This window comes from Coregonus clupeaformis, chromosome 10 (genome assembly GCF_020615455.1).
Source record: "Coregonus clupeaformis isolate EN_2021a chromosome 10, ASM2061545v1, whole genome shotgun sequence".
Taxonomy (NCBI): Eukaryota; Metazoa; Chordata; class Actinopteri; order Salmoniformes; family Salmonidae; genus Coregonus; species Coregonus clupeaformis.
In genome coordinates this window covers 22,438,823-22,464,033 of record NC_059201.1, presented here as the reverse complement: position 1 = coordinate 22,464,033, position 25,211 = coordinate 22,438,823, and the positions used below count along the sequence as shown (strand labels likewise).

Sequence of the window (25,211 nt, the reverse complement as noted above, 5' to 3'; positions counted from 1 at the left end):
TTTGGTGAATGTGGAGTTCTAAGAAGTTCATAATATTTTTCGGAATTTCTGTCATGCAACCTTTTGACACGGTTGGATAGGAAAAGGAAACGTGTCTTCTACAATAAACAGTTCAGGGGTCACTTATACTGGAGGTCAAAGGTCACAATGGGTGTCCTGCTAAACCATTTAGGTTAGTTGTCACTCAGTTCCTGTTGACTTCGTGGAATACATGCGGTAAAGAGATCAATGGAACGCAGACCGTGGGGGATAGAAAAAGAATGCCGTCATTGGCGCCCATTCAAAAAAATCTGATCTAACAAAGTGGATATTCGGCAAATCTGTCATGATGCACACTATATATACAAAAGTATGTGGACACCCCTTCAAAGTAGTGGATTCGGCTATTTCAGCTACAGCCGTTGCTGACAGGTGTATAAAATCGCACAGCCATGCAATCTCCATAGACAAACATGTATAGTCCCGTGTAGCTCAGTTGGTAGAGCATGTCGTTTGCAACGTCAGGGTTGTGGGTTCGATTCCCACGGGGGGCCAGTATGAGAAAAAAATAATTTATGCACTCACTAACTGTAAGTCGCTCTGGATAAGAGCGTCTGCTAAATGACTAAAATGTAAATTGGCAGTAGAATGGCCTTACTGAAGAGCTCAGTGACTTTCAACGTGGCCTTTCCAACAAGTCAGTTTGTCAAATTTCTGCCCTGCTAGAGCTGCCCCGGTCAACTGTAAGTGCTGTTATTGTGAAATGGAAATCTCTAGGAGCAACAACGGCTCAGTCGCGAAGTGGTAGGCCACACAAGCTTACAGAACGGGACCATCTGTCCTTGGTTGCAACACTCACTACCGAGTTCCAAACTGCCTCTGGAAGCAAGGTCAGCACCAGAACTGTTCGTCGGTAGCTTCATGAAATGGGTTTCCATGGCACACAAGCCTAAGATCACCATGCGCAATGCCAAGCGTCGGCTGGAGTCGTGTAAAGCTGGACTCTGGAGCAGTTGAAACGCGTTCTCTGGAGTGATGAATCACGCTTCACCATATGGCAGTACGACGGACGAATCTGGGTTTGACGGCTGCCAGGAGAACGCTACCTATCCCAATGCATAGTGCCAACTGTAAAGTTTGGTGGAGGAGGAATAATGGTCTGGGGCTGTTTTTCATTGGTTCGGGCTAGGCCCTTAGTTCCAGTGAAGGGACATTTTAACGCTACAGCGTACAATGACATTCTAGAATATTCTGTGCTTTCAACTTTGTGGCAACAGTTTGGGGAAGTCTCTTTCCTTTTTCAGTATGACAATGCCCCCGTGCACAAAGCGAGGTCCATACAGAAATGGTTTGTCAAGATCGGTGTGGAAGAACTTGACTGGCCTGCACAGAGCCCTGACCTCAATCCCATCGAACACCTTTGGGATGAATTGGAACGCCGACTGCGAGCCAGGCCTAATCGCCCAACATCAGTGCCCAACCTCACTAATGCTCTTGTGGCTGAATGGAAGCAAGTCCCTGCAGCAATGTTCCAACATCTACTGGAAAGCCTTCCCAGAAGAGTGGAGGCTGTTACAGCAGCAAAGGCGGGACAAAATCCATATTAATGCCCATGATTTGGAATGAGATGTTCGATGAGCAGGTGTCCACATACTGTATGTGTTCTAACAGGTGTAACAGAGTTATTATTGATGATTCTCTTTGCCACTCTATTGTAAGCCAATTGGTTTTGTCTTGGCTTCACCTATTCAACATGGAATCTTACTGGCTGGTTTGCGTGGCTTGCTTACAAAGGGTGGTGTTTGAGTTAGAATCGTCCCAGTCAACAAGTGCCAAACTAGCTGTACATCAAAAGTAATTGTTATATTCCGAAGGGCAGAATGTACAAGTTATATAAATTTGTTTGTAAACATTTGTGGAATATTGTACATGAGATGTGGTGTTTCCTTTGAATATTTGTGATGCATTTTGTCTAATATAATTTCAGCAAATGCTAGCTGGTTATTCACTGTGTCTGGGGGTGTTTTATGTATTTTGTACAGCGCGCATGCAGAGAGTAGAATGATCTGTGATCTCTTGCATGACGTGATATTTCTCTATCAGGTACATTTGTGAAATTATTAGTATATTGTGCATTGTAATTTTCATGTATTCCTGTAGTGGTAAAGTTGTATTATTTTAGGTAACTATGGTTACCCCAGTCAACAAGCACCAAACTAGGGCGCGCGTGCAGAGAGTAGAATGATCTGTGGTGGCTGCATTGCATGATGTGCTATCCGTGCTGTTTCTCTATCAGATATTAAACAACGGGTGGTTCTAATCCTGAATGCTGATTGGTTAAAACCGCATTCCAGCCGGTGTCTATTCCACAAGTTACCACCGGCTAAATCTATGATGTTAAAATGCCTATTTACTCTGTTCCATCTGACTGCGCAATCCGCTCTCTCATCAGCCCAGCCAGGCAATTTATAAACTTGATCTCCACTATAAAAAGCATCTAGACATTATCTCACATTTCTTTTAAACTAACATTTTGTTTTCAACAGCGGAGATTTGTATAAACCTTGCTGTCTGTCTCTCCGACATTTGCAACATTGTTTCAATATTCAAATTCGATCTCCAACATAGTAATGAAGGTGTCTGGAGTGCTAAATGCAAACAAAGATTGCATTTAGAGTGCAGTATAACTGCAGTATGCTGCAAATACTTCGTCCAAAATAAAATTGTTTTACTGCAGTAATTATGCAGTGTAACTGCAGTTATTCTGCAATTACTGCATCCAAAAGACTACAGTCGACTGCAGTTACTGCACGAGGTTATATTTGACTTAATATTCCATGACTTACACTAAGGCATTGTTGGCAGAATAGATGGATGCAGTTCAATGCATGATTAATATAAATCACTAATACATTTCTTGGTAGTCCAAAAAATATTGCTATCAGGTTGTAAATCACAGCTGGCCTGGTACATTGTTTGCTGCCTCCATTCAGGATGCACTGTTACAGTTTCAATGACAATATTTTGGGAGAAAAACGGACGAATGTAACTAAGGCTGGGAATGTCAATACAATCAAACTAGCAAGGGCAATGATCACAAGTCAGTCATAACGTGGCTAATATGCTAGCGTATCTATTTATGTAGCAAGCTAAAAACACAAAGCCTAACGTTAGCTCGATAGTTAGCTAGCTGCTAGGAGGATATCATGTCATTGTAAATGCATTGTAGGAGTGGGTGAGTGACTGACTTTTTCCCCTAGTATCGTTTTTTGGTGGCTACACAGCTAGATATGCACATTATTTTGGACACAGTATTTGCAGTTCTCTTCTGCCAATGACTGGAACGAATTGCAAAAATCTCTGAAGCTGGAGACTCTTATCTCCCTCACTAACTTTAAGCATCAGTTGTCAGAGCACCTTACCGATCACTGCACCTGTACACAGCCCATCTGAAATTAGCCCACCCAACTACCTCATCCCCATATTGTTATTTATTTTGCTAATTTGCACCCCAGTATCTCTATTTGCACATCATCTCTTGCACATCTATCATTCCAGTGTTAATACTAATTGTAATTATTTTGCACTATAGCCTATTTATTGCCTTACCTCCATAACTTGCAACATTTGCACACACTGTATATATATTTTCTGTTGTATTTTTGACTTTATGTTTTGTTTTACCCCATATGTAACTCTGTGTTGTTGTTTTTATCGCACTGCTTTGCTTTATCTTGGCCAGGTCGCAGTTGTAAATGAGAACTTGTTCTCAACTGGCTTACCTGGTTAAATAAAGGTGAAATAAAAAATAAAAATAAATACTGCAGTTATACTCTACTCTAACTACAATTACACTTCAGTGTACTGCAGTTATACTGCACTCTTGACTGCAATAATTTTTTCGTAAGGGAGTGTGCCAGAGCGCAGAGTAACTGATTAATTTACGAACGCGCAAGACCGGCTGAATATGACCGTGTCAGTAAACGTAGGCAAAAAAAGTAATAGTTAGTCATGAACAATGTTTGTTCTAAACTGCGGGCTTCCGCGGGAGTGCAGTAGCCAAGACTGCTGTACAGCTCCCCCACGACTGAGTCTTCCCTGTTAGTTAACACTATCAACGTTTCCCTTTACTATGGCAATTGTGATCGAATCAATACAATATTAGCCACTTTCAATGCAACATACAGAAACAAAACAAACTACACAAATTATTTTATTGTAGGCACAACCCATTGGAGTAGGATTTTATTGCACAAGACTCACCAGTACTCTACACAGACCGGTGCGGCATCACGAATCAGAGCTGCAGGAGGCCTATACACAAATAGACCATTGACATATATGGATCTGAGCCATTTACTTTGAACTGGACTGTGTTTACAGCTGTGGTCCTGAGTAGATGCACTTGTTTTGAGATCAAAGTAAGATCTGCATGTAGCCATGTGTGCACATTATGTTCATATCCTTTGCTAGTTAGTTATTAGCCCAGTTATAGATAGTTTGTAGTCAACAATAGGGGAGTGGTTGCTTCCTACAAGAGCTCAAAACCTGTACATTTCTAGACATCTTTGAAAATCAAGTCAGGTAAAGAGCTTTTTTTTGTCTTAAAGGAGCAGTGTTGTATTTTGAGACAGGCTTGAAGAAGCTAAGTAGCCAATAGGCAGAGGGTAGCATAATTTGTCTGTTTCTCTGTAATAATGGTAAGGGAATAATAATTAATTGTATTTTGTAAAGTGGTTTCTTGCATTACACAACACAACAACATGTTCAGTCACCTCTGTGTCTGAAGGACAAGTGGATAAACAGGTTAATGTCAAGCCCTGCAAGTCTCATGGAATGTAGATTGGGTGCTTGGTTAGGACAATGCATGCATTGGCAGGCAAGCTGCAGAAGGACGAGCAGGCTATTCCCCATCGTTTATCCGTGAAATTCTGAAAAACTAGCTGAAAAAGTTTGAGAGGGTTTATCTAATGTTCCTTCCTTAGATTTTAGCTAATCTTGCTCTGGCTAGCATTAGTTGTTGATCTTGTTGATGTGCATACAGGGAAAGATAGCCTACCTTTTTATGGTTTGATCAATAGGAGTGTAAAGTTCCCAAATGTAAGCGGACTCCTGTGGTATTTAGCTACATATTTGCAGAAATCCATTCAAGTCTATTTTGTGGCTTTTGCCGAATGCGTTCTAATGATCTAATGTCGCGCTGTTGCAACTGCCTGTAAACACACAGTCCAGTTCAAAGTGAATTATGGCAGGACCTTGTGGCAAATGGCTTATTTGCATATGGGCCTACTGTACCTCTGATTGGCTATGGTGCACCGGCCTGCGTAGACTCCGGTCCTGGACGAGACAGATGTTTTTATTAGGTTTTTTACTGCAGTGTCTATTAATTGTCCAAACGCACTGCCGCTTTCCCACACTATATTGCTATAGAATTTTCACAAATATCTTAGTATACGTAATAACCAAACATTCTAAGAATTTATGAACACATGAAAATGACCATATCTAAGTGTTCGCTTGTCAGAAAATGTAAAGAAAAGTGTCATATTCTTCCTGGGGGTGTATATGAACAGATTTGAATAAGATTTCATGTTGCTAAAATGCTGTCAGTTCCACTCTAAGTTATGGTCATACCTAACATGATCTAACAACATTCCTAAACCATCTTGTTCAAATACTTGACCTAGTTCAGGGATAACTCTCCAATCTCCTCAGTCATCATCAGTTTTAATATCCTGCCTCTCAGACCTTTCCTTTTTGAGGCCTATGAGCTGGTGTCCCAGGCTTCACCTTAGCTTGTCCCCTGGTGAATGCAGCTCTGGCAGACAAGAAGTGGACCCCAGTCAAGCAGATGAAAGCAGCAGGTTTTTAGATCTGGACCCTAAGAGGAAACAGACCAGGGCTATCTGTGGCTTCCTGTTGATCAATGTTCTAATGTTCCAGCCAGTGACCAAGATAGGATCAGGCTGCAGTATGGTGCTGTGTTAGTGTTAGACCCCTACGGTCCTACTCAGACATTAACACAGGCCCCAGGGGAACAGTGGCGGTAGTCCTTATCACAGGAGGTCACACAATACATCCCAGGAATGTGACCCAGTTCTTACATGTGGCAGAGTCATAACAAAGCACTTTTTAATGTAGCTATTAGTTAAACAGTGTTTGTTTTCTGTTCTTTTTTGCTATTTGTTTCGGAACAGAGTGTCCACTCCTGGGAAATACACAATTTGTATTTGTCTGATGTGTTGTTATTGTTAATTTTTTTCACTTTAGTTGTAATTGACAAAGCAGCATTAATTATAATGTGAGTCCTGGCTTGTGGTTGTATATATGTATAATGTATAGATATCCTGCTGAGTTGAACAAAGTGAAAGGGCAGACATTCAGTGATATTATATATTACTGGGGTTGCTGTGTGAGTGCCAGCAGCTGGCAGTAAGAATAAATGGGCTGTGAGTATATGGAGGACAGATTCACTGGAGGTCCAGTTGGTGGCCTGTTAAAACGTTATATGGTATGGACCATAGTATGGACAGTTCACCTAAGGCCTTCCCACTGTGTAGGGACAGCTCTGATCAGAACCAGCTAAACAGACAGCTAGAGCAGAGAACACAGGCCTTTGTGTATGTGTATGTTTGTGTGTGTGTGTGTGCTTGTGGACATACACACGTACATGTGCTCCTGTGCATCAGAACCAGAGGTTTATTGATACCCTTCTGTACAGTGGACTGGTCTTCTGAGGATTCAGAATCCTCTGACTAGACAGGCTGGATGTTTTGAGGCTGGGTTTAGCTTTGGGGTATTGGTGTCCAGAGATTCCATGTCACGCTACATCATTAGCCCAAGGAGACTGTGTCATTCCGGGTCACCTATACACAGACATCCATCACGTGTAATTATAGCTGTGTATTTTTCCCTCCCTGCCTGCCTGCCTGTTGAGTCCGTTTGGCCCTGAGCTCCAGCCCTGCAGGCCTCCAGCCTCTAACCCTGACCTGGAGCATGGAGCGTGGGCAAGCTGGGCCAGGCCTCTGGGCCCTCAGACAGCCTGCTTTGTCTTACAGAGCGTTGAGATACAGTGATTGTAGTAGAAGTAGCTGTGGTTCATCAGTAATAAAACTATGAGTAGTGGTTATAGGAGCAGATTCAGGGTACAATTATGTTGGCTCAGTGTGCATGATATGTACAATGAAGCGTTCCAATTACCTCCTGAGAGAAAATACTAATAAAGCAAAACAGCCCTTTCCTTTACATTGGCAGCTTGTCCTACAGTAATATAATAGAGTGAGGCTATGTGTGGCTGGTGGCTCTGACTCTATGGAGGTCCACACAGTGCCAGGGACTGGATGGAAGGAGATATTGACATTTTACTTGAGGAACAGGGCTTACTGCAACTCACACCAACATCAGAGTAACTAATCTGGTGAAATTATAATATACTTTATCCCTGTCTGTCCCCATGACAGATATCAGGGGTATAGAAAAAGTAGCTAGTCTTCAACTTAACTCTTGAAATTAAAAGGTAAGAAAATGTGCAGGACAGTAGTCCATTGCTTTTGTGTTTTCTTGTACCAGATACGGATGAAGTGGTTGGAGGACAATGTAGATGTAATGTGGGTTCAATGTGGATTGAGGTTACCTGTACCAGTACTAGAGACAAGAGCATCCCACTGCTGTCCCCTGGAATCAGGTGTGGGTGTAGCCTGTGCACCAATCACCAGGCGACCCACTCATGATTTCAGAGGTCACTGGGTTAATCATCGTGGGAACCTGTTTTGACACAGAGGGAGTCTTTATCATTGTTCTTGGTGATGTAACTCTCCCATAGACACATCTTGGCTTCTCCCTTCTCTCATTTTTCATTCACAATTAGGATATATCTCTCATTTTTGTTTAGCATACTCTAGTTAATATCTATTATGGGGCTGTTTATTTCTATCCAGTGCTAGTAGCATTTCCCCTCTCCATTCTGTCTTCATTGTGAGGACAGGAAAGCTTGTGACCTTGTGGAACTTGATCCATAGCAGTTCAGCATTCCTGCTTCCCATTGAGCAGAATGACACATGAGCGGGACCCTGACACAGCATGAAACCTGGGAGCCACTCAGGTGTGTGTCCTCAATGGGGGGATACAGCCCCCCAGCCCTACTCTTCCTGACCCCGTACAAACTGACATGAAAACAGCCAGGACTCCCCTAGGGCCCCGGAGTCATGTCCTTGATCTGCAGGTCACATTCAGGTCACATTCTGTGCACAGGCAGGGGACAGGAATGTGTTATTCCCCTGGAATTTTACCCTAAGTGGAAAATCATCCTCACCTTATGTGCTTTGTAGAACTTTTCATTAAACTACAGAAGAGGCATTTGTTTTGATGTTTGGTGAATGGGAAACATAAAGCCCAATGTTTTGGCATTTACATGTCCAGATGTTGTAAACTAGGAGAGAAATACCAGGTCTGTAATTGGCTGGTTAGTGCTGGCAGTGGCTGAATGCACTAAAAATACACTGAAACAGGAAAACAACTAACCTCCATTTCCTCTGGCAGTCCCAGAATTGCTCCATGACTCTCCTCTGTTTATGGACATATAGTGGTCTATGAAATGATCAGTAGTGCCAAGTAAATACCCTCCTCCTCCTCCTCCTCCCCCTTTCTCTCTCGTCACCCACTCATCCATTCTTTCATAGCACTGTAGCATTCCTTCAGTGGGTATGGAGAATGAAAACCAGTCCTGTGATGTTGAAGACAGTTATATTACTTTACAGTCATCAAGACCCTGATTGTACTGTATTTCTATGACCTTTGGATGTTTACTTTTCCAACTAAAGATACATTGGGTTTCTGTCAGCACCTGATCAGGAACTGAGTCAGTGTGTGTAGACAGTGAAGTGGAGAGAGAAAACATGTGGTCAGTTGAATGACAGCTCTGACAGGCTGTGTATGGGATTTAGATGATATGGAAACATGGTTGCTTTTTAAGGAGGCATGGCAGAGCCATGATGTGATTGGCAGACTATCTGGTTCTCTGGTTTCTATTGGCTGAATTTCTGAGTTTCTCTCATCTGACCCACACAAGGCCTGTGTGCTTTATTAATGTGCTGATGAAGGTGCTGGCAGGGGTTTTATGGTTATCAAGATGGTGTCTTGGAAGCTTGTGGTTACATTCAAACTATGACACATATTTGAAACAAATCTCAGAGAGTTGAGTTGCATGAAAACTCACAATAAGGTTGGTAAGTCAAACTAGACACATCTGATGTGCCACGTTGGATTACAGAGAGAGTCAGTTTTCTTACATTGGAGAGTGAATATGTTGTTGTGCTATTCAGCTGCACCTCATGCTGTTGGACATTTTGATAGAGGAAGCCTAAAATGGAAACTGTTGCTCATGGTCTGATAAGTGTTGTCATGACTTTCCGTGAGCATTGAAGCAGGTCTTCCAAACCTCACAAACCAGACCCAAACTCATCCCTGGAAGACATTGGAGTTAAACTCTATCTGACATGAAATGAAAGAAAAAGCATTTTTCTACTTGTGTGGTTGAGGGAAGTTAGTTAGCCACTGGCTTTACCAAGAGACTAGCTGGTGTTCTGGCATGTCCCTTTAGGGGAAAATATAATGATGGATGTGTAATTTTCCAATCTAGTTAAACAAAAAGATACTCTTAACCCATCAGATATTTTCTAATTTCTAGGACAACGAACACAGCTTTCATTTCCTCTAGGTTATTCCTCACTCTCCAGTCTTATTTCCTCAGCAATCATGATACTAGTGAATTCCTGGTTATTTGTCATGACTGTGGCTCTGCCATTTAGAAGCACTGTGTCTCCTACAGTGTTGTACTCTATTGATGTTACTGTTACATTGGTACCATTAAGTATGCGACTGTGTGACTGATCCGTCTGCCCCTGTCAGATGTAAATGAGTGTGAGGAGACTAACGGAGGCTGTGAGGCTCTTTGCTGCAACACCATCGGCAGCTTCTACTGCAGGTGTCAATCTGGTCAGCAGCTGAAGGACGACGGCAAGACCTGCCAAGGTAAGTCCTCCTCACCTCCTCTACCACCACCACTACCAGCACTACTATCATCAATACTAACACCACCACTACCACCATCACCACCACTACCACAATCACCTCCACTACCACCATCACCACTACCAATACTACTATCATCAATACTAACACCACCACTACCACCATCCCCGCTACCACCACTATCACCACCACTACTACCATCACCACTATTACTACCATCACCACTTCTACCACCATCACCACCACTACTATAATCAATACTACCACCACCACTACCACCTTCACCACTACTACCATCACCACCACTACCTCCACCACCACTATCACCATCACAACCATCACCACCACCACTACCACCATCAACACCACCACTATCACCATAACCACCACTACTACCACCACCACCACTACTACCATCACCACTACCATCAACACCACCACTACCACCATCACCACTACTACCACCATCACCACTACTACCACCATCACCACCACTACCACCATCAACACCACTACCACCAAAGGAAAGAAAGAAAACGAATACTGCTTGAACCCAAGTCTAATAGACAAATAAGCCACACAGATCTAAAATTCCATTGACAAGGATCACTTACTCAAGGATCTTTGTTTTAGCTCAGCTTGATGGGAGTGATAATTCAATATGTAGCTATACCCAGCCCTGAGGAGAAGCCTGTTTGGAATGCTGTGCAGCCTGAATGCTACCTGAAGGAGCCAATAATGATACACTTTTTGAAAAGACTTGTGCTATCTAGAACCTAAAAGGGTTCTTCGGCTGTCCCCATAGGAGAATCCTTTGAAGAACCATTTTTGGTTCCAGGTAGAACCCTTTTGGGTTCCACGTAGGACCCATTCCACAGAGGGTTCTACATGGAACCAAAAATGGTAATCCTATGGGGACAGCCGAAGAACCCTTTTTAAACCCTTTTTTAAAGAGGTTATGTTGTGGTTATTAAGACTGCTAATAGGCATGTTATCACAGCTGGGGGTAATACGACTCTCTATGGACATCTGCTCTGATGTCTAATGGACAAAAACATATCAGCTCAGTAATAAGTTCAGAATATTTACTGAACTTAAAAACCTGAAAAGCCTGCTTTCAGTGCCTGTGTGGACAGCAGTGTGATGGATGTAGGAAGATACAGTATGTGTATGGTATGTCTAACAGCATAGGGATGGTGAGTGCATTCCTACTGTATGACTGACAGTCTCTGTAGATGGTGCTGAGCTGTCTGAGATGTGGCAGGCCTGTCCATCACAACTAAAACCCAGAAGCAATACCTCACCTTGTGAGGATAACGGCATTAAAACTTTTTCTAAAATGTTAGGAGGGATCTTAGACCATTCCTCCATACAGAATCCTTCCAGATCCTTGATATCCTTCGTCTGCACTTATGGACTGCCCTCTTCAATTCAAACCACAGGTTTTCAATGGGGTTCAAGTCTGGAGACTGAGATGGCCATTGGAAAATGTTGATTTTGTGGCCAATTAACAATTTCTTTGTGGATTTGATGTGTGCTTGGGGTTATTGTCTTCCTGCAAGATCCACTTACGGCCAAGTTTCAGCTTCCAACCAGGTTTTTGGCTAAAATGTCCTGGTACTGGGTAAAGTTCATGACGCCGTTGACTTTAACAAGGGCCCCAGGACCAGTGGAAGCAAAAATGTAGCCACATAACATCAAAAATCCACCACCATGTTTTACTGTATGTATGTTTTTATTTTCTTCTTCTGCTTATGCATTCTTATTTCGATGCCAAACCCACCACTGGTGTGTGTGGCCAAAGGGCTCTATTTTCATGTTATCCAACAAATGTAAATGCCTGGATTTGCTAAACGGCATTGGCACTTGGATTGGAACCGGTGCTGTGCTCAGATGACATGAAAATAGAACTCTTTGGCCACGCACACCAGTGGTGGGTTTGGCGTCTAAACGAGAATGCATAAGCAGAAATGAACCCCATACCAGCTTCAGAGTTCTTTACAGTTCTATATATAAGACATTTTTGTACAAACCGTGACAATCGTTTTTGACCACGTTCATGCATTCTTTTTCAACCCAATGAAGACCTGTCATGGTTCAGCCTCCACTGTTTAAATGTATGTATTGGCAAGGGATGAGAGACTCTGCACTGAGCTCCTGAGTAGATGGGGTCACTGCAAGATTAATTATTCTCTCTGATGTTTGATTTCGAAATATAAAATTGTACCCTTGGCACTTATCAGATCTGGCTATACTGTACTTTGGCGGTTATTTCTTACATTTCTATGTCCCAAAAAAAGTTTAGCTATTTTATAATAAATCTTTTCACATTTCTTCTAGTACCTGCATGCCATGTCCTATAAATCGATCAAATTCTTTCACATACATCAGCCTTTGAAGTGGCAGGAAAGTATTGCCAACTATAGTCCTAAATCACTATCATTTTAAATATAGGCTTTTTAACACTCACAATAATGTAATTTCTGTCAAATACGATATCATTCTTCCAATGGTACAATATAGTAGCATGTGTGATTATAGGCTTGAGCATGTGGGCTACTTTGAGGAGAGTGTGGAGGAGAGGAGGAGGGGAGGGCCTTGAATGTCCTGGACATGGGAGACAGACATGGTGGAGGAGGTAGGCAGAGAGAGAGGGAGAGACTAAAAAGAGAGAGATATAGAGTGAAGGGGGAGAAATCAGAGGGAGCAAGAAGTTGTTCTGCCTTTACACAAGATGTGACTGAAATGAAAAATCTAAACAGGGTTTAGTTCTTTTGTATATTCATGTCTTGTTTTACAGTATCTCAAACAGTATTGTAGTTGTCATTTTGTAAATTGCATGTGGGCTTATGTTAGCATTTTTTGGGCATAAATACCTTTTTTCTATCTGTAAGAATATATAGTATGCTAGTTCTTGGACATGGCATTGTCAGGATGGTTGATGCTCCTCGTGGGGTGTTTTGTGGCTCATATTGACCCAGTCTTGGGTGCTAACAATCTGTACCACCGCTATAATAGAAGGATTTGCTATATGCCTAACTGCTTCCATGGATATAATCACTACAATGGGTACAACATGGGATATCATGTGCCAGGTGAGTGCTACAGTACACTCCACACTTCTGTGATTATGTTTACCCTTGCATGGGCAATACTGCCTATACATTAAATCTCAGTGGGTTTATGTCATGTAAAGGACAAGCCTGTTACACTATTGTTGATTTAGTGTAATTTATCTGAATGAAAATATAACTTATGATTAAGAGGTCATCTGGGTCAAGCTTTCCCCTAAATAATATTTTGATCCAGATCATTAGACCAAGCCTGAACAACTCTTCCCATCACTTTCAGTTGGATGACAGGTGTACTCTAGTAGCATAATGTTTTATGTTATGTCTTCTTGTACAAGCACAGCAATGCAGAGGAAGTCTCAGTGTTATCAGTCCACTCATAACTATGGAGATATTTGGACTGGTGCCCTTGTGTGTAGCCTGGCACTGCCCACATAACTCCAGTAGAAGTGGAGGTTTCCACTAATCAGTGGAGAAATAAGAAGTATTTACATTAAATATGCATGTAGACGTTTAGTAATGCTAACAAATATGACATGACTCTAGTTGTAAACTTAACAGGTCTTGTCACTATAAAAAATGACTAAACACTTTCAGTTTGAGAGTTACTAAGTTTGAGAGTTACTTCAGTGCAGCTCTGGAAGAGAGACAGTCAAACTCTGGTTTATGTGAATGGGTCCAATATCTTACATGCAGTACATCGTCCTATATCTGGCTGCATGAGTGAGGTGCATCCTAATTTGTATTCAAACCACACAACTGAGAATCAGCTAGAAATCCATGTAGATTTAATGCTTGATCAAACATGGAGCAATACTAAAGCCAACCCATTTTTCCATGAATAGGGAAAACTGGCCTAATGATTACTGTCCTAATTCTACTGTCCTAATGACTACTATCCTAATGTCTACTGTCCTAATGTCTACTGGCCTAATGTCTACTGTCCTAATGTCTACTGGCCTAATGTCTACTGTCCTAATGTCTACTGTCCTAATTTCTACTGTCCTAATGTCTACTGGCCTAATGACTACTGTCCTAATGACTACTGTCCTAATGTCTACTGTCCTACTGGCTACTGGCCTAATGTCTACTGTCCTAATGTCTACTGGCCTAATGTCTACTGGCCTAATGTCTACTGTCCTAATGTCTACTGTCCTAATGTCTACTGGCCTAATGTCTACTGTCCTAATGTCTACTGTCCTAATGGCTACTGTCCTAATGGCTACTGTCCTAATGTCTACTGTCCTAACTGTCCTAATGTCTACTGTCCTAATGTCTACTGGCCTAATGTCTACTGGCCTAATGTCTACTGTCCTAATGACTACTGTCCTAATGACTACTGTCCTAATGTCTACTGGCCTAATGTCTACTGTCCTAATGTCTACTGTCCTAATGTCTACTGGCCTAATGTCTACTGTCCTAATGTCTACTGTCCTAATGTCTACTGTCTTAATGTCTACTGGCCTAATGACTACTGTCCTAATGTCTACTGGCCTAATGTCTGCTGTCCTAATGACGTCTGGCCAAATGGCTGCTGTAAGCCAGTGGTTGCTGAGGCTTTGGCACCATGCTCTGTGGAATCATGTTCTAGACATGGAAACTAGCCTGGAGGGCTTTTACAGTACGCCATGGTCCACAGGGAAACAGCTCCACATCTTTGGAGTGATTTCATTAAAAACAAAACAAAAGCATGCTGCATGGACGGAAGAGAGAGCACCCGTCTGCCTGCCAGCTTTCCTGGATGGAACCGAGCTGAAGTTTGGCAGCAGTTTGGAGCTGAATTGGTGTAATGTGTAGAGGATGTACTCTGTCCCAAAACACCATCGTAAAAGATGTGGGATCTTCATGTCCTGAAGTGACTCCAATGGGAGTGGATGGGTTCATCTATAGACAGAGCTAGAGATGAGGAATACTGGTAGTGTAGGATGTACTGTACACTAACGACTGATATGGTTGCATGCTTCTCTAACCCACTGCACAGTGCACACTATGGCTTGGCTAAGTGTTTCTGATTATACAGTATTTACATCTGTTCTGTTGGGGATACAAGCAGCAAGGCCAAAGAGAAATATACATTGAATCTCCCCCTCCATCGTGTGGGTAACCCCCAGGGGAGGGCTTCTGTTCCCTCCCAGAATCCCAGGCCCACTGTGCTACTGTCACGCCCTGGCTCTGGGGACTCTTATATGTTGAGCCAGGGTGTGGATTTTCTATGTGTTCTTTTCTATGTTTTGTTCTAGTTCATGTATTTCTATGTTGGCCAGGGTGGTTCCCAATCAGAGGCAGCTGTTGCTTGTTGTCTCTGATTGGGGACCATACTTAGGCAGCCTGTTTGGCACTGTTTATTGTGGGATCTTGTTCCGTATGGTTTGTTTTGGTGTTTAACCTAGGACTTCACGTATCGTTTGGTTTGTTGTTTTTGTGTTAAGTACGTTAATTAAATAAAATGTATGCTTACCACGCTGCGCCTTGGTCCGTCACTTCCTTGAATGATCGTGACAGAAGATCCCACCAAAATAGGACCAAGCAGCGTGTGCAGGAGCAAACGCCGGGTAAGGAACAGGAGGTTACTCTGGTAGATGTCCTCCTCAGTTGGGGGAGAATCACAGAGGAGGAGGCCGTCCGCTACCGGAGGGCGATGAGGGAGGATGCCCAGGCAGGAGAGGAGAAGCGGCGCCAACCGGGCCGTCGTCGGACAGGCGAGAGGCAACCCCAATAATTTTTTTGGGGGGGGGCACACGGCATGGACGACGGGGATGCTGGAGGCAGCTACAGGATGTATCGGCGGATTAGGAGAGGAGGCCACCAGGTTTGGGGGGCTGGAAGGGAGGTTGGCGGAGCCTAGAGGTAGAGCAGAGCCAACTCCCTGTACTCAGGCTAGGCAGCGTGAGACTGGGCTGGTTCCGAGTTATGCGGAGCTGCGTACTGTGCCACGAGTGGTCCGGCACAGTCCTGTACGTCCTGTGCTAGCACCACGCACGTGTCGTGCTAAGGTGGGCATGCAGCCAGGACGGAGTGTGCCGGCTCAACGCTCGTGGCCTCCAGTACCCCTCCTCGGTCCCGGATATCCTGCGCCAGTGCCACGTGCTGTAGTGCCAGTACGAGTGCACAGCCCTGTACGTCCTGTGCTGATGCCTCACACAGAGTGTGTAGAAATAGGCATTCAGCCAGGACGGGTTGTGTCAGCTCTTCGCTCCAGACCTCCAGTCCGTCTCCACAGTCCAGTCCGGCCTGTTCCTGCTCCCCGCACCAAGCTAGTGGTGCGCGTCGTCAGCCCGGTCCGGCCCGTTCCTGCTCCCCGCACCAAGCCAGTGGTGCGCGTCGCCAGCCCGGTCCGGTCTGTTCCTGCTCCCCGCACCAAGCCAGTGGTGCGCGTCGCCAGCCCGGTCCGGCCCGTTCCTGCTCCCCGCACCAAGCCAGTGGTGCGCGTCGCCAGCCCGGTCCGGCCTGTTCCTGCTCCCCGCACCAAGCCAGTAGTGTGCGTCGCCAGCCCGGTCCGGCCCGTTCCTGCTCCCCGCACCAAGCCAGTGGTGCGCGTCGTCAGTCCGGCACGGTCCGTGCCTGTTCCACCGGTGCCTAGTCCTCCGAGGCGGAATGCCCACCCGGCCCCTACCCTCTTGTGTTTGGTTGGCGCGGTCGCAGTCCGCGCCTTTGGGGGGGGTACTGTCACGCCCTGGCTCTGGGGACTCTTATATGTTGAGCCAGGGTGTGGATTTTCTATGTGTTATTTTCTATGTTTTGTTCTAGTTCATGTATTTCTATGTTGGCCAGGGTGGTTCCCAATCAGAGGCAGCTGTTGCTTGTTGTCTCTGATTGGGGACCATACTTAGGCAGCCTGTTTGGCACTGTTTATTGTGGGATCTTGTTCCGTATGGTTTGTTTTGGTGTTAACCTAGGACTTCACGTATCGTTTGGTTTGTTGTTTTTGTGTTAAGTACGTTAATTAAATAAAATGTACGCTTACCACGCTGCGCCTTGGTCCGCTTCTTATAACGATCGTGACAGCTACATTTTGTTCTGGAGGTGGTCACAGGCTGTTAGTGTCCATCAGGCTGCTTTCATGTCAGACATACATTGCTGGGGTGGCGTGTAATGACGGCAATGGAGTTCAGCTGTGCCAGTCCAGATCCTACATAGCGTGCCACCAGCCACCAGGGCTCTTGGAGGGGAGGGGGTTCTCTGGGCTCTCTTCTTCTGGTACTGTGCCTCTGGATCTCATTTCCCCCTCCATGGCTCCAAGTGCATGAAAAGAGAAAGCTTGATCATGTTAGGCACAGTTAAGTCACCACTGAAAAGGGGGATATGCCAGCATGACAGTGTAATGACATTAGCCCACAATGGGTACATTATTGTTCCAACTGAGGAGTATTTTATTGTTACAGGGGTTTTATGTGTGATGAATGTTCATTATTGCTGAATATTACAAAGGAAAAATAGATCATGAAAAATTAGGGATTTGCCTTCAGTAACTCGAGTAGTGCATAACACGACTTCACAATTGCATATTGTTCACTATGCAAAGCACAACACAATGACATAATTAAGTGATAATGCCTGAGAAGCTGGTGTATTGGCACGTGCCAATATGTATCTATGGATGGTACCCAGTCGTTCGTTCTAAATGTTCTATTGCCATACTGGCTGGCAACGTTCTTATCCCTTACTTGCTAGCTAGCCAACTACGGCTAAGTTACAGTCACGTGAAACAGTGCAGCCAGAATAACAACAAAGTAGCTGCATTTGCATTTGTTTAAGCTGTTTTCTAGTGACATTTATTTGGATACAGCCATAATGTTGAGCTAATGATGCGCGATTTCACCTGGCATAGAAAATGTTCTCTTTCGTCAGGACACTGTTGTTCAGAGGAGCTAGCCAACAATACAGCTAACACAATCACTTCAAACTGAAGCTGGAAAGACTGCAAACTAGCTGCACTTCGTTTCGTTTTGCCTGTTTTCTATTGACATTTCTTTGTACAGTTGAAGTCGGAAGTTTACATACACTTAGGTTAGAGTCATTAAAACTTGTTTTTCAACCACTCCACAAATTTCTTGTTAACAAACTATAGTTTTGGCAAGTCGGTTTGGACATCTACTTTGTGCATGACACAAGTAATTTTTCCAACAATTGTTTACAGACAATTTCACTTATAATTCACTGTATCACAATTCCAGTGGGTCAGAAGTTTACATACACTAAGTTGACTGTGCGTTTAAACAGCTTGGAAAATTGCAGAACATGATGTCATGGCTTTAGAAGCTTCTGATAGGCTAATTGACATCATTTGAGTCAATTGGAGGTGTACCTGTAGATCTATTTCAAGGCCTACCTTCAAACTCAGTGCCTCTTTGCTTGACATCATGGGAAAATCAAAAGAAATCAGCCAAGACCTTAGAAAGAAAATTATGGTTCATTCTTGGGAGCAATTTCCAAATGCCTGAAGGTACCACGTTCATCTGTACAAACAATAGTACGCAAGTATAAACACCATGGGACCACGCAGCCGTCATACCGCTCAGGAAGGAGACGCGTTCTGTCTCCTAGAGATTAACATACTTTGGTGCGAAAAGTGCAAATCAATCCCAGAACAACAGCAAAGGACCTTGTGAAGATGCTGGAGGAAACAGGTATAAAAGTATCTATATCCACAGTAAAACAAGTCTTATATCAACATAACCTGAAAGGCCGCTCAGCAAGGAAGAAGCCACTGCTCCAAAACTGCCATAAAAAAGCCAGACTACGGTTTGCAACTGCACATGGGGACAAAGATTGTACTTTTTGGAGAAATGTCCTCTGGTCTGATGAAACAAAAATAGAACTGTTTGGCCATAATGACCATCGTTATGTTTGGAGGAAAAAGAGGGATGCTTGCAAGGCGAAGAACACCATCCCAACCGTGAAGCACGGGGGTGGCAGCATCATGCCGTGGGGGTGCTTTGCTGCAGGAGGGACTGGTGCACTTCACAAAATAGATGGCATCATGAGGAAGGAAAATTATGTGGATATATTGAAGCAACATCTCAAGACATCAGTCAGGAAGTTAAAGCTTAGTCGCAAATGGGTCTTCCAAATGGACAATGACCCCAAGCATGCTTCCAAAGTTGTGGCAAAATGGCTTAAGGACAACAAAGTCAAGGTATTGGAGTGGCCATCACAAAGCCCTGACCTCAATCCTATAGAAAATGTGTGGACAGAACTGAAAAGCGTGTGCGAGCCAAGGAGGCCTACAAACCTGATCCAGTTACACCAGCTCTGTCAGGAGGAATGGGCCAAAAGTCACCCAACTTATTGTGGGAAGCTTGTGGAAGGCTACCCAAAACGTTTGACCCAAGTTAAACAATTTAAAGGCAATGCTACCAAATACTAATTGAGTGTATGTAAACTTCTGACCCACTGGGAATGTGATGAAATAAATAAAAGCTGAAATAAATCATTCTCTCTACTATTATTCTGACATTTCACATTCTTAAAATAAAGTGGTGATCCTAACTGACCTAAGACAGGGAATTTTTACTAGGATTAAATGTCAGGAATTGTGAAAAACTGAGTTTAAATGTATTTGGCTAAGGTGTATGTAAACTTCCGACTTCAACTGTATATATCCATAGAAATGATGCTGACTCATGATTTCGACTAGCTGAGAAAAGCTGCCTGCCTGTCTGTCTCAGCCTGACTCCCGACCCCTACACGTTCATTACTTTGGGACAGCTGGAGATCGAATTTCAATATTGAAACAATGTTGCAAATGTCAGAGAGACAGACAGCAAGGTTTATACAAATCTCCGCTATTGAAAACCAATTGCTAGTCTGAAAGAAATGGGAGATAATGTCTAGATGCTTTTTACAGTGGAGATCAAGTTTATAAATTGTCTGGCTGGGCTGATGAGACAGTGGATTGCACAGTGAGATGGAACAGAGTAAATAGGCATTTCAACGTCATAACTTTAGCCTGTGGTAATTTGTGGAATAGACACCGGCTGGAATGCAGTTTTAACCAATCAGCATCCAGGATTAGACCCACCCATTGTATAATAAGAACTAAACAATGGGAAGAGGATAATATTATAGAAACTGTCTACTAAGTCTTCCCTATCTTTCCTCTTGTTTTAAAAACACATTTTTTCACGGAGGTTAAGCTGAATTCTTGAAATTGTTTCTTCTTGAAGATAAATGCTCTGTGAGTGGACTTACTGAACTCCTCTGAGCGGCACATAACTCACTCTGCCTCAGTTATTCAAACTGCCCCCAACCATCAGTCATTTTATGGTATGTTACTTATTGTACAGACAGTCAGATTGGCTGGAAACTGTTCACACTCCACTTTTAATGTTTCAATATGCTGACAAAAATACATCATAGTGATTCACAAGCCTAATATAAGGACTGTATGAAACTTCCGACAGACGGAATGTTACCAGTCAAAACAGAACGGTTCACCTCTGATCTCACTGGGGGTCTGTTATGGCTGGCCTACAATTATTTGTTAAACCCTTGCATGAGCTATAAACTGGAAATTAGTTTTTAACATTTTGAAATGACAATGCAGAAAGGACAAGTAGTATTTTATTCCCCTGTTTAGTCTCCCTGATAAAGAACCCCAGCCTTTATTTGTTTATAATCTCAGTGTTTGGTTTGGTGGAATGTCAATATTTTATGTGCTTCGATTTGGGTTTCCATATGCTGCTGTACCATGCCCCTGAGACTGAGAGAGAGAGTACATGAATTTTAATTTGGATTTAAATGTTCAGTAGTTGTTACCACATGGAGGATTTGTTTGTTTGGGCACTGATGCACTGGCGGAGTACCCTCATCCATCTTACTCCTTCCTCTTGGAGGGTGGCAGGTAACCTAGCGTTAGGCCAGTAACCGAAAGGTCACTGGTTCGAATCCCTGAGCTGACTAGGGGAAAAATCTGTCAATATGCCCTTGAGCAAGGCACTTAACTAGGGCTGGGACAATACCAGCATTGCAATATTTTTTCCATGGCAAAAATTTTAACACGAAGCAATGGCTAAACACTTTAATTTATTTTGGTCCTTTAAAAATCTGCTGTATGTAAAATATTGTGTGCTATAGCTTGGGAAATTATTTTTTTTAAACTCTGGATGACAACATAATGATGTTTGTTTCCAACATTAGGGCTGTTTTCCTGAATAAGTTTTATTTCCTTGCCACGATACTAACGAGTATCGAGATAGTGGTATCGTCCCGGCCCTACACTTAACGCTAATTGCTCTTCTAAGTCGCTCTGGATAAGTGAGTCTGCAAAATGACTAAAATATCAAATGAAAAATGTAGGAGCATATCTTTCTCCTAAAGCTGTCTAAATTCCTGTCTCAGCACATGGAAGCTTTCTAGAGCTGATTCTTCAGCGCTACCTTTTAGATAATGAGACAACATTTAGGACAATTGCTATAAATTCCCTTCCTCTCTGTGTGTGTGTGTGTGTGTGTGTGTGTGTGTGTGTGATGCGTGGCCCTGCAGATATTGATGAGTGCCAGGTCTATAACGGGGGCTGCCAGCACAGATGCGTGAACACCAGGGGCTCCTACCATTGTGAATGCAACCCAGGCTCTCGACTCCATGTGGATGCACGCACCTGCATTGGTAAGTAACAACAGCAACCAATGGCCAATTAACCTGATAACCCTATTGTTATACAACATCATCATGATATACAAACCACAAACATATTGTGTCATTCTAGTCAGTGGAAGCTTTTGGAAAACCCAGGGCAAGGTAGGAGTTAGTATAGGCCTGAGGAACTACAGTATAGAAAGGTCTCAGTTTAGTTGAAAAGCTAATCCTTCTCTACATTTGATTCTGTCAGTGTGGTATTTAAAGTCTTAGGCAATCTCACAGAGGCTTCTTGCCTAACACAGTGTGGGATCCAGTTACTCTCCAACTCTCCCGTCCGTGTGTTTACGTTGTACCTGTAACTTGTCTCTATCATCGCCAAGATGCACGAATCCGGCTGTTAGTACAGCCCCAAGGCTTTTAAAAACAGCTGTTAGTACAGCCCCAAGGCTTTTAAAAACAGCTGTTAGTACAGCTCCAAGGCTTTTAAAAACAGCTGTTCGCACACCAGTATAAAACTCAATCTCAACGCACACAGCAAGGAATGTACACAGAGCGTCTTTTCTGACATCGAGAATGGAAATGTATGCTGCTTTTCTTAGCTTTGGCACAATGTACAGTGGGGAGAACAAATATTTGATACACTGCCGATTTTGCAGGTTTTCCTACTTACAAAGCATATAGAGGTCTGTAATTTTTATCATAGGTACACTTCAACTGTGAGAGACGGAATCTAAAACAAAAATCCAGAAAATCACATTGTATGATTTTTAAGTAATTAATTTGCATTTTATTGCATGACATAAGTATTTGATACATCAGAAAAGCAGAACTTAATATTTGGTACAGAAACCTTTGTTTGCAATTACAGAGATCATACGTTTCCTGTAGGTCTTGACCAGGTTTGCACACACTGCAGCAGGGATTTTGGCCCACTCCTCCATACAGACCTTCTCCAGATCCTTCAGGTTTCGGGGGCTGTCGCTGGGCAATACGGACTTTCAGCTCCCTCCAAAGATTTTCTATTGGGTTCAGGTCTGGAGACTGGCTAGGCCACTCCAGGACCTTGAGATGCTTCTTACGGAGCCACTCCTTAGTTGCCCTGGCTGTGTGTTTCGGGTCGTTGTCATGCTGGAAGACCCAGCCACGACCCATCTTCAATGCTCTTACTGAGGGAAGGAGGTTGTTGGCCAAGATCTCGCGATACATGGCCCCATCCATCCTCCCCTCAATACGGTGCAGTCGTCCTGTCCCCTTTGCAGAAAAGCATCCCCAAAGAATGATGTTTCCACCTCCATGCTTCACGGTTGGGATGGTGTTCTTGGGGTTGTACTCATCCTTCTTCTTCCTCCAAACACGGCGAGTGGAGTTTAGACCAAAAAGCTCTATTTTTGTCTCATCAGACCACATTACCTTCTCCCATTCCTCCTCTGGATCATCCAGAGGGTCATTGGCAAACTTCAGACGGGCCTGGACATGCGCTGGCTTGAGCAGGGGGACCTTACGTGCGCTGCAGGATTTTAATCCATGACGGCGTAGTGTGTTACTAATGGTTTTCTTTGAGACTGTGGTCCCAACTCTCTTCAGGTCATTGACCAGGTCCTGCCGTATATTTCTGGGCTGATCCCTCACCTTACTCATGATCATTGATGCCCCACGAGGTGAGATCTTGCATGGAGCCCCAGACCGAGGGTGATTGACCGTCATCTTGAACTTCTTCCATTTTCTAATAATTGCGTCAACAGTTGTTGCCTTCTCACCAAGCTGCTTGCCTATTGTCCTGTAGCCCATCCCAGCCTTGTGCAGGTCTACAATGTTATCCCTGATGTCCTTACACAGCTCTCTGGTCTTGGCCATTGTGGAGAGGTTGGAGTCTGTTTGATTGAGTGTGTGGACAGGTGTCTTTTATACAGGTAACGAGTTCAAACAGGTGCAGTTAATACAGGTAATGAGTGGAGAACAGGAGGGCTTCTTAAAGAAAAACTAACAGGTCTGTGAGAGCCGGAATTCTTACTGGTTGGTAGGTGATCAAATACTTATGTCATGCAATAAAATGCAAATTATTTACTTAAAAATCATACAATCTGATTTTCTGGATTTTTGTTTTAGATTCCGTCTCTCACAGTTGAAGTGTACCTATGATAAAAATTACAGACCTCTACATGCTTTGTAAGTAGGAAAACCTGCAAAATCGGCAGTGGATCAAATACTTGTTCTCCCCACTGTATATTATATTAGTATAGGAATGAGAGAGGATGGGAACTGTGCTCTACTCTACTGGGTCAGAGCAGAACAATTCACTGAGGTGTTAAGCACAGTGTTTGTGTTGGTAGCACTTCTTAGCTTGCAGCCTTTCAGAAACAGCAAAGGATGTAGAGTGAAGGGTTACTGTGAAAATGCAATGGATCTTCTCCCTCAATATAAAAAAAAATATTGTATCTGTCTGTCTGTCTGTCTGTGTCCAGCTGTCCAATCATGTGGCATCAGTAATGGAGGATGTGAGCATTTCTGTGTACAGCAGTCCCCTACTGCCATCCGCTGCCACTGTAGAGCCAACTATGTGCTTGCTGAGGACGGAAAGCACTGCAAACGTGAGTATCCCCATCCTCTGGTCTTTCTACACTACTGTGCACCCAACAGCACTCACATACTCACTCACAGATTAATAAATCTATCCAAGCACCTGCCAAATACTGAAATACCCTCCAGGTGAAAATAACATTTCAACCAATTAAAAACAAATAAGTAACAAGCTCCCACATCACATTTAATGCAGTTTCCTTTCACTCTCCCAGTGTACCGTTGGATCTCAGGTCTGACATGGGAAACTGCAGATTAAGTATGTTTAGTAGAAAGACTGCATAGTGGGCAAGTTGACAGGCTGTGATGTCACACATTTTGTTGCAATGTGGTTTTCTCTTTTTCACCACAAATATAGGCTACATTACTGATCGTGACACTGAGTGAAGTGCACACTGTCTTTGGCTGAAGTAACCATGAGTGCAGAGAGAAAGAGCAACTTTCAGTTATGTTGAGTGACGGGCAGCTAAGAGAGACAGCAGCCTGATACAGACATGAAACTAATTGGGACATGTAACTCAGAAAGACATCTAGATAATAATACATATGTATAACCATGCATGCAGGAGCTTTAAGCTGTAACTATACAATTGCAACATTTCTATGGATGTAATGGATAGACGGAGAGGGGAGAGTGTAAGCATGATACAAGCACGACAGCATTCAGAGAGTTGAGGGATTTGTGAATCCAAGGTGTCCTTTTGAAGGGTTTATCATAACACTATAGATTCATAGCTGCCAATAGTTCATGTCCAACAGGATGTCTGAGGAAGGGTACTAATCAGGAGATGAGACCTTAAATTAGTGTGAATACGACCCTGATTTGAAGGGTTGTTTCCTGTTTTTTTTCAACATTAGTTCACATTATTCTCTGGCAACCCAAGACTCAGCCATGGAATTTCTCTCTCTCTCTCTCTCTCTCTCTCTCTCTCTCTCTCTCTCTCTCTCTCTCTCTCTCTCTCTCTCTCTCTCTCT

At 43.4% G+C, this 25,211-nt stretch overlaps 1 protein-coding gene across 1 annotated transcript in view; it reads left to right on the top strand.

Moving 5' to 3' along the window:
* Positions 1-25,211, top strand: part of LOC121574630 (multiple epidermal growth factor-like domains protein 6) — a 57,999-nt gene that overhangs the window by 1,940 nt on the left and 30,848 nt on the right. Inside the window, exons 2-4 of the mRNA XM_045223222.1 lie at positions 9,886-10,008; positions 21,564-21,686; positions 24,122-24,247. Of these exons, the coding sequence (XP_045079157.1) occupies positions 9,886-10,008; positions 21,564-21,686; positions 24,122-24,247 (372 nt within the window). The remainder of the gene's footprint in view (positions 1-9,885; positions 10,009-21,563; positions 21,687-24,121; positions 24,248-25,211) is intronic.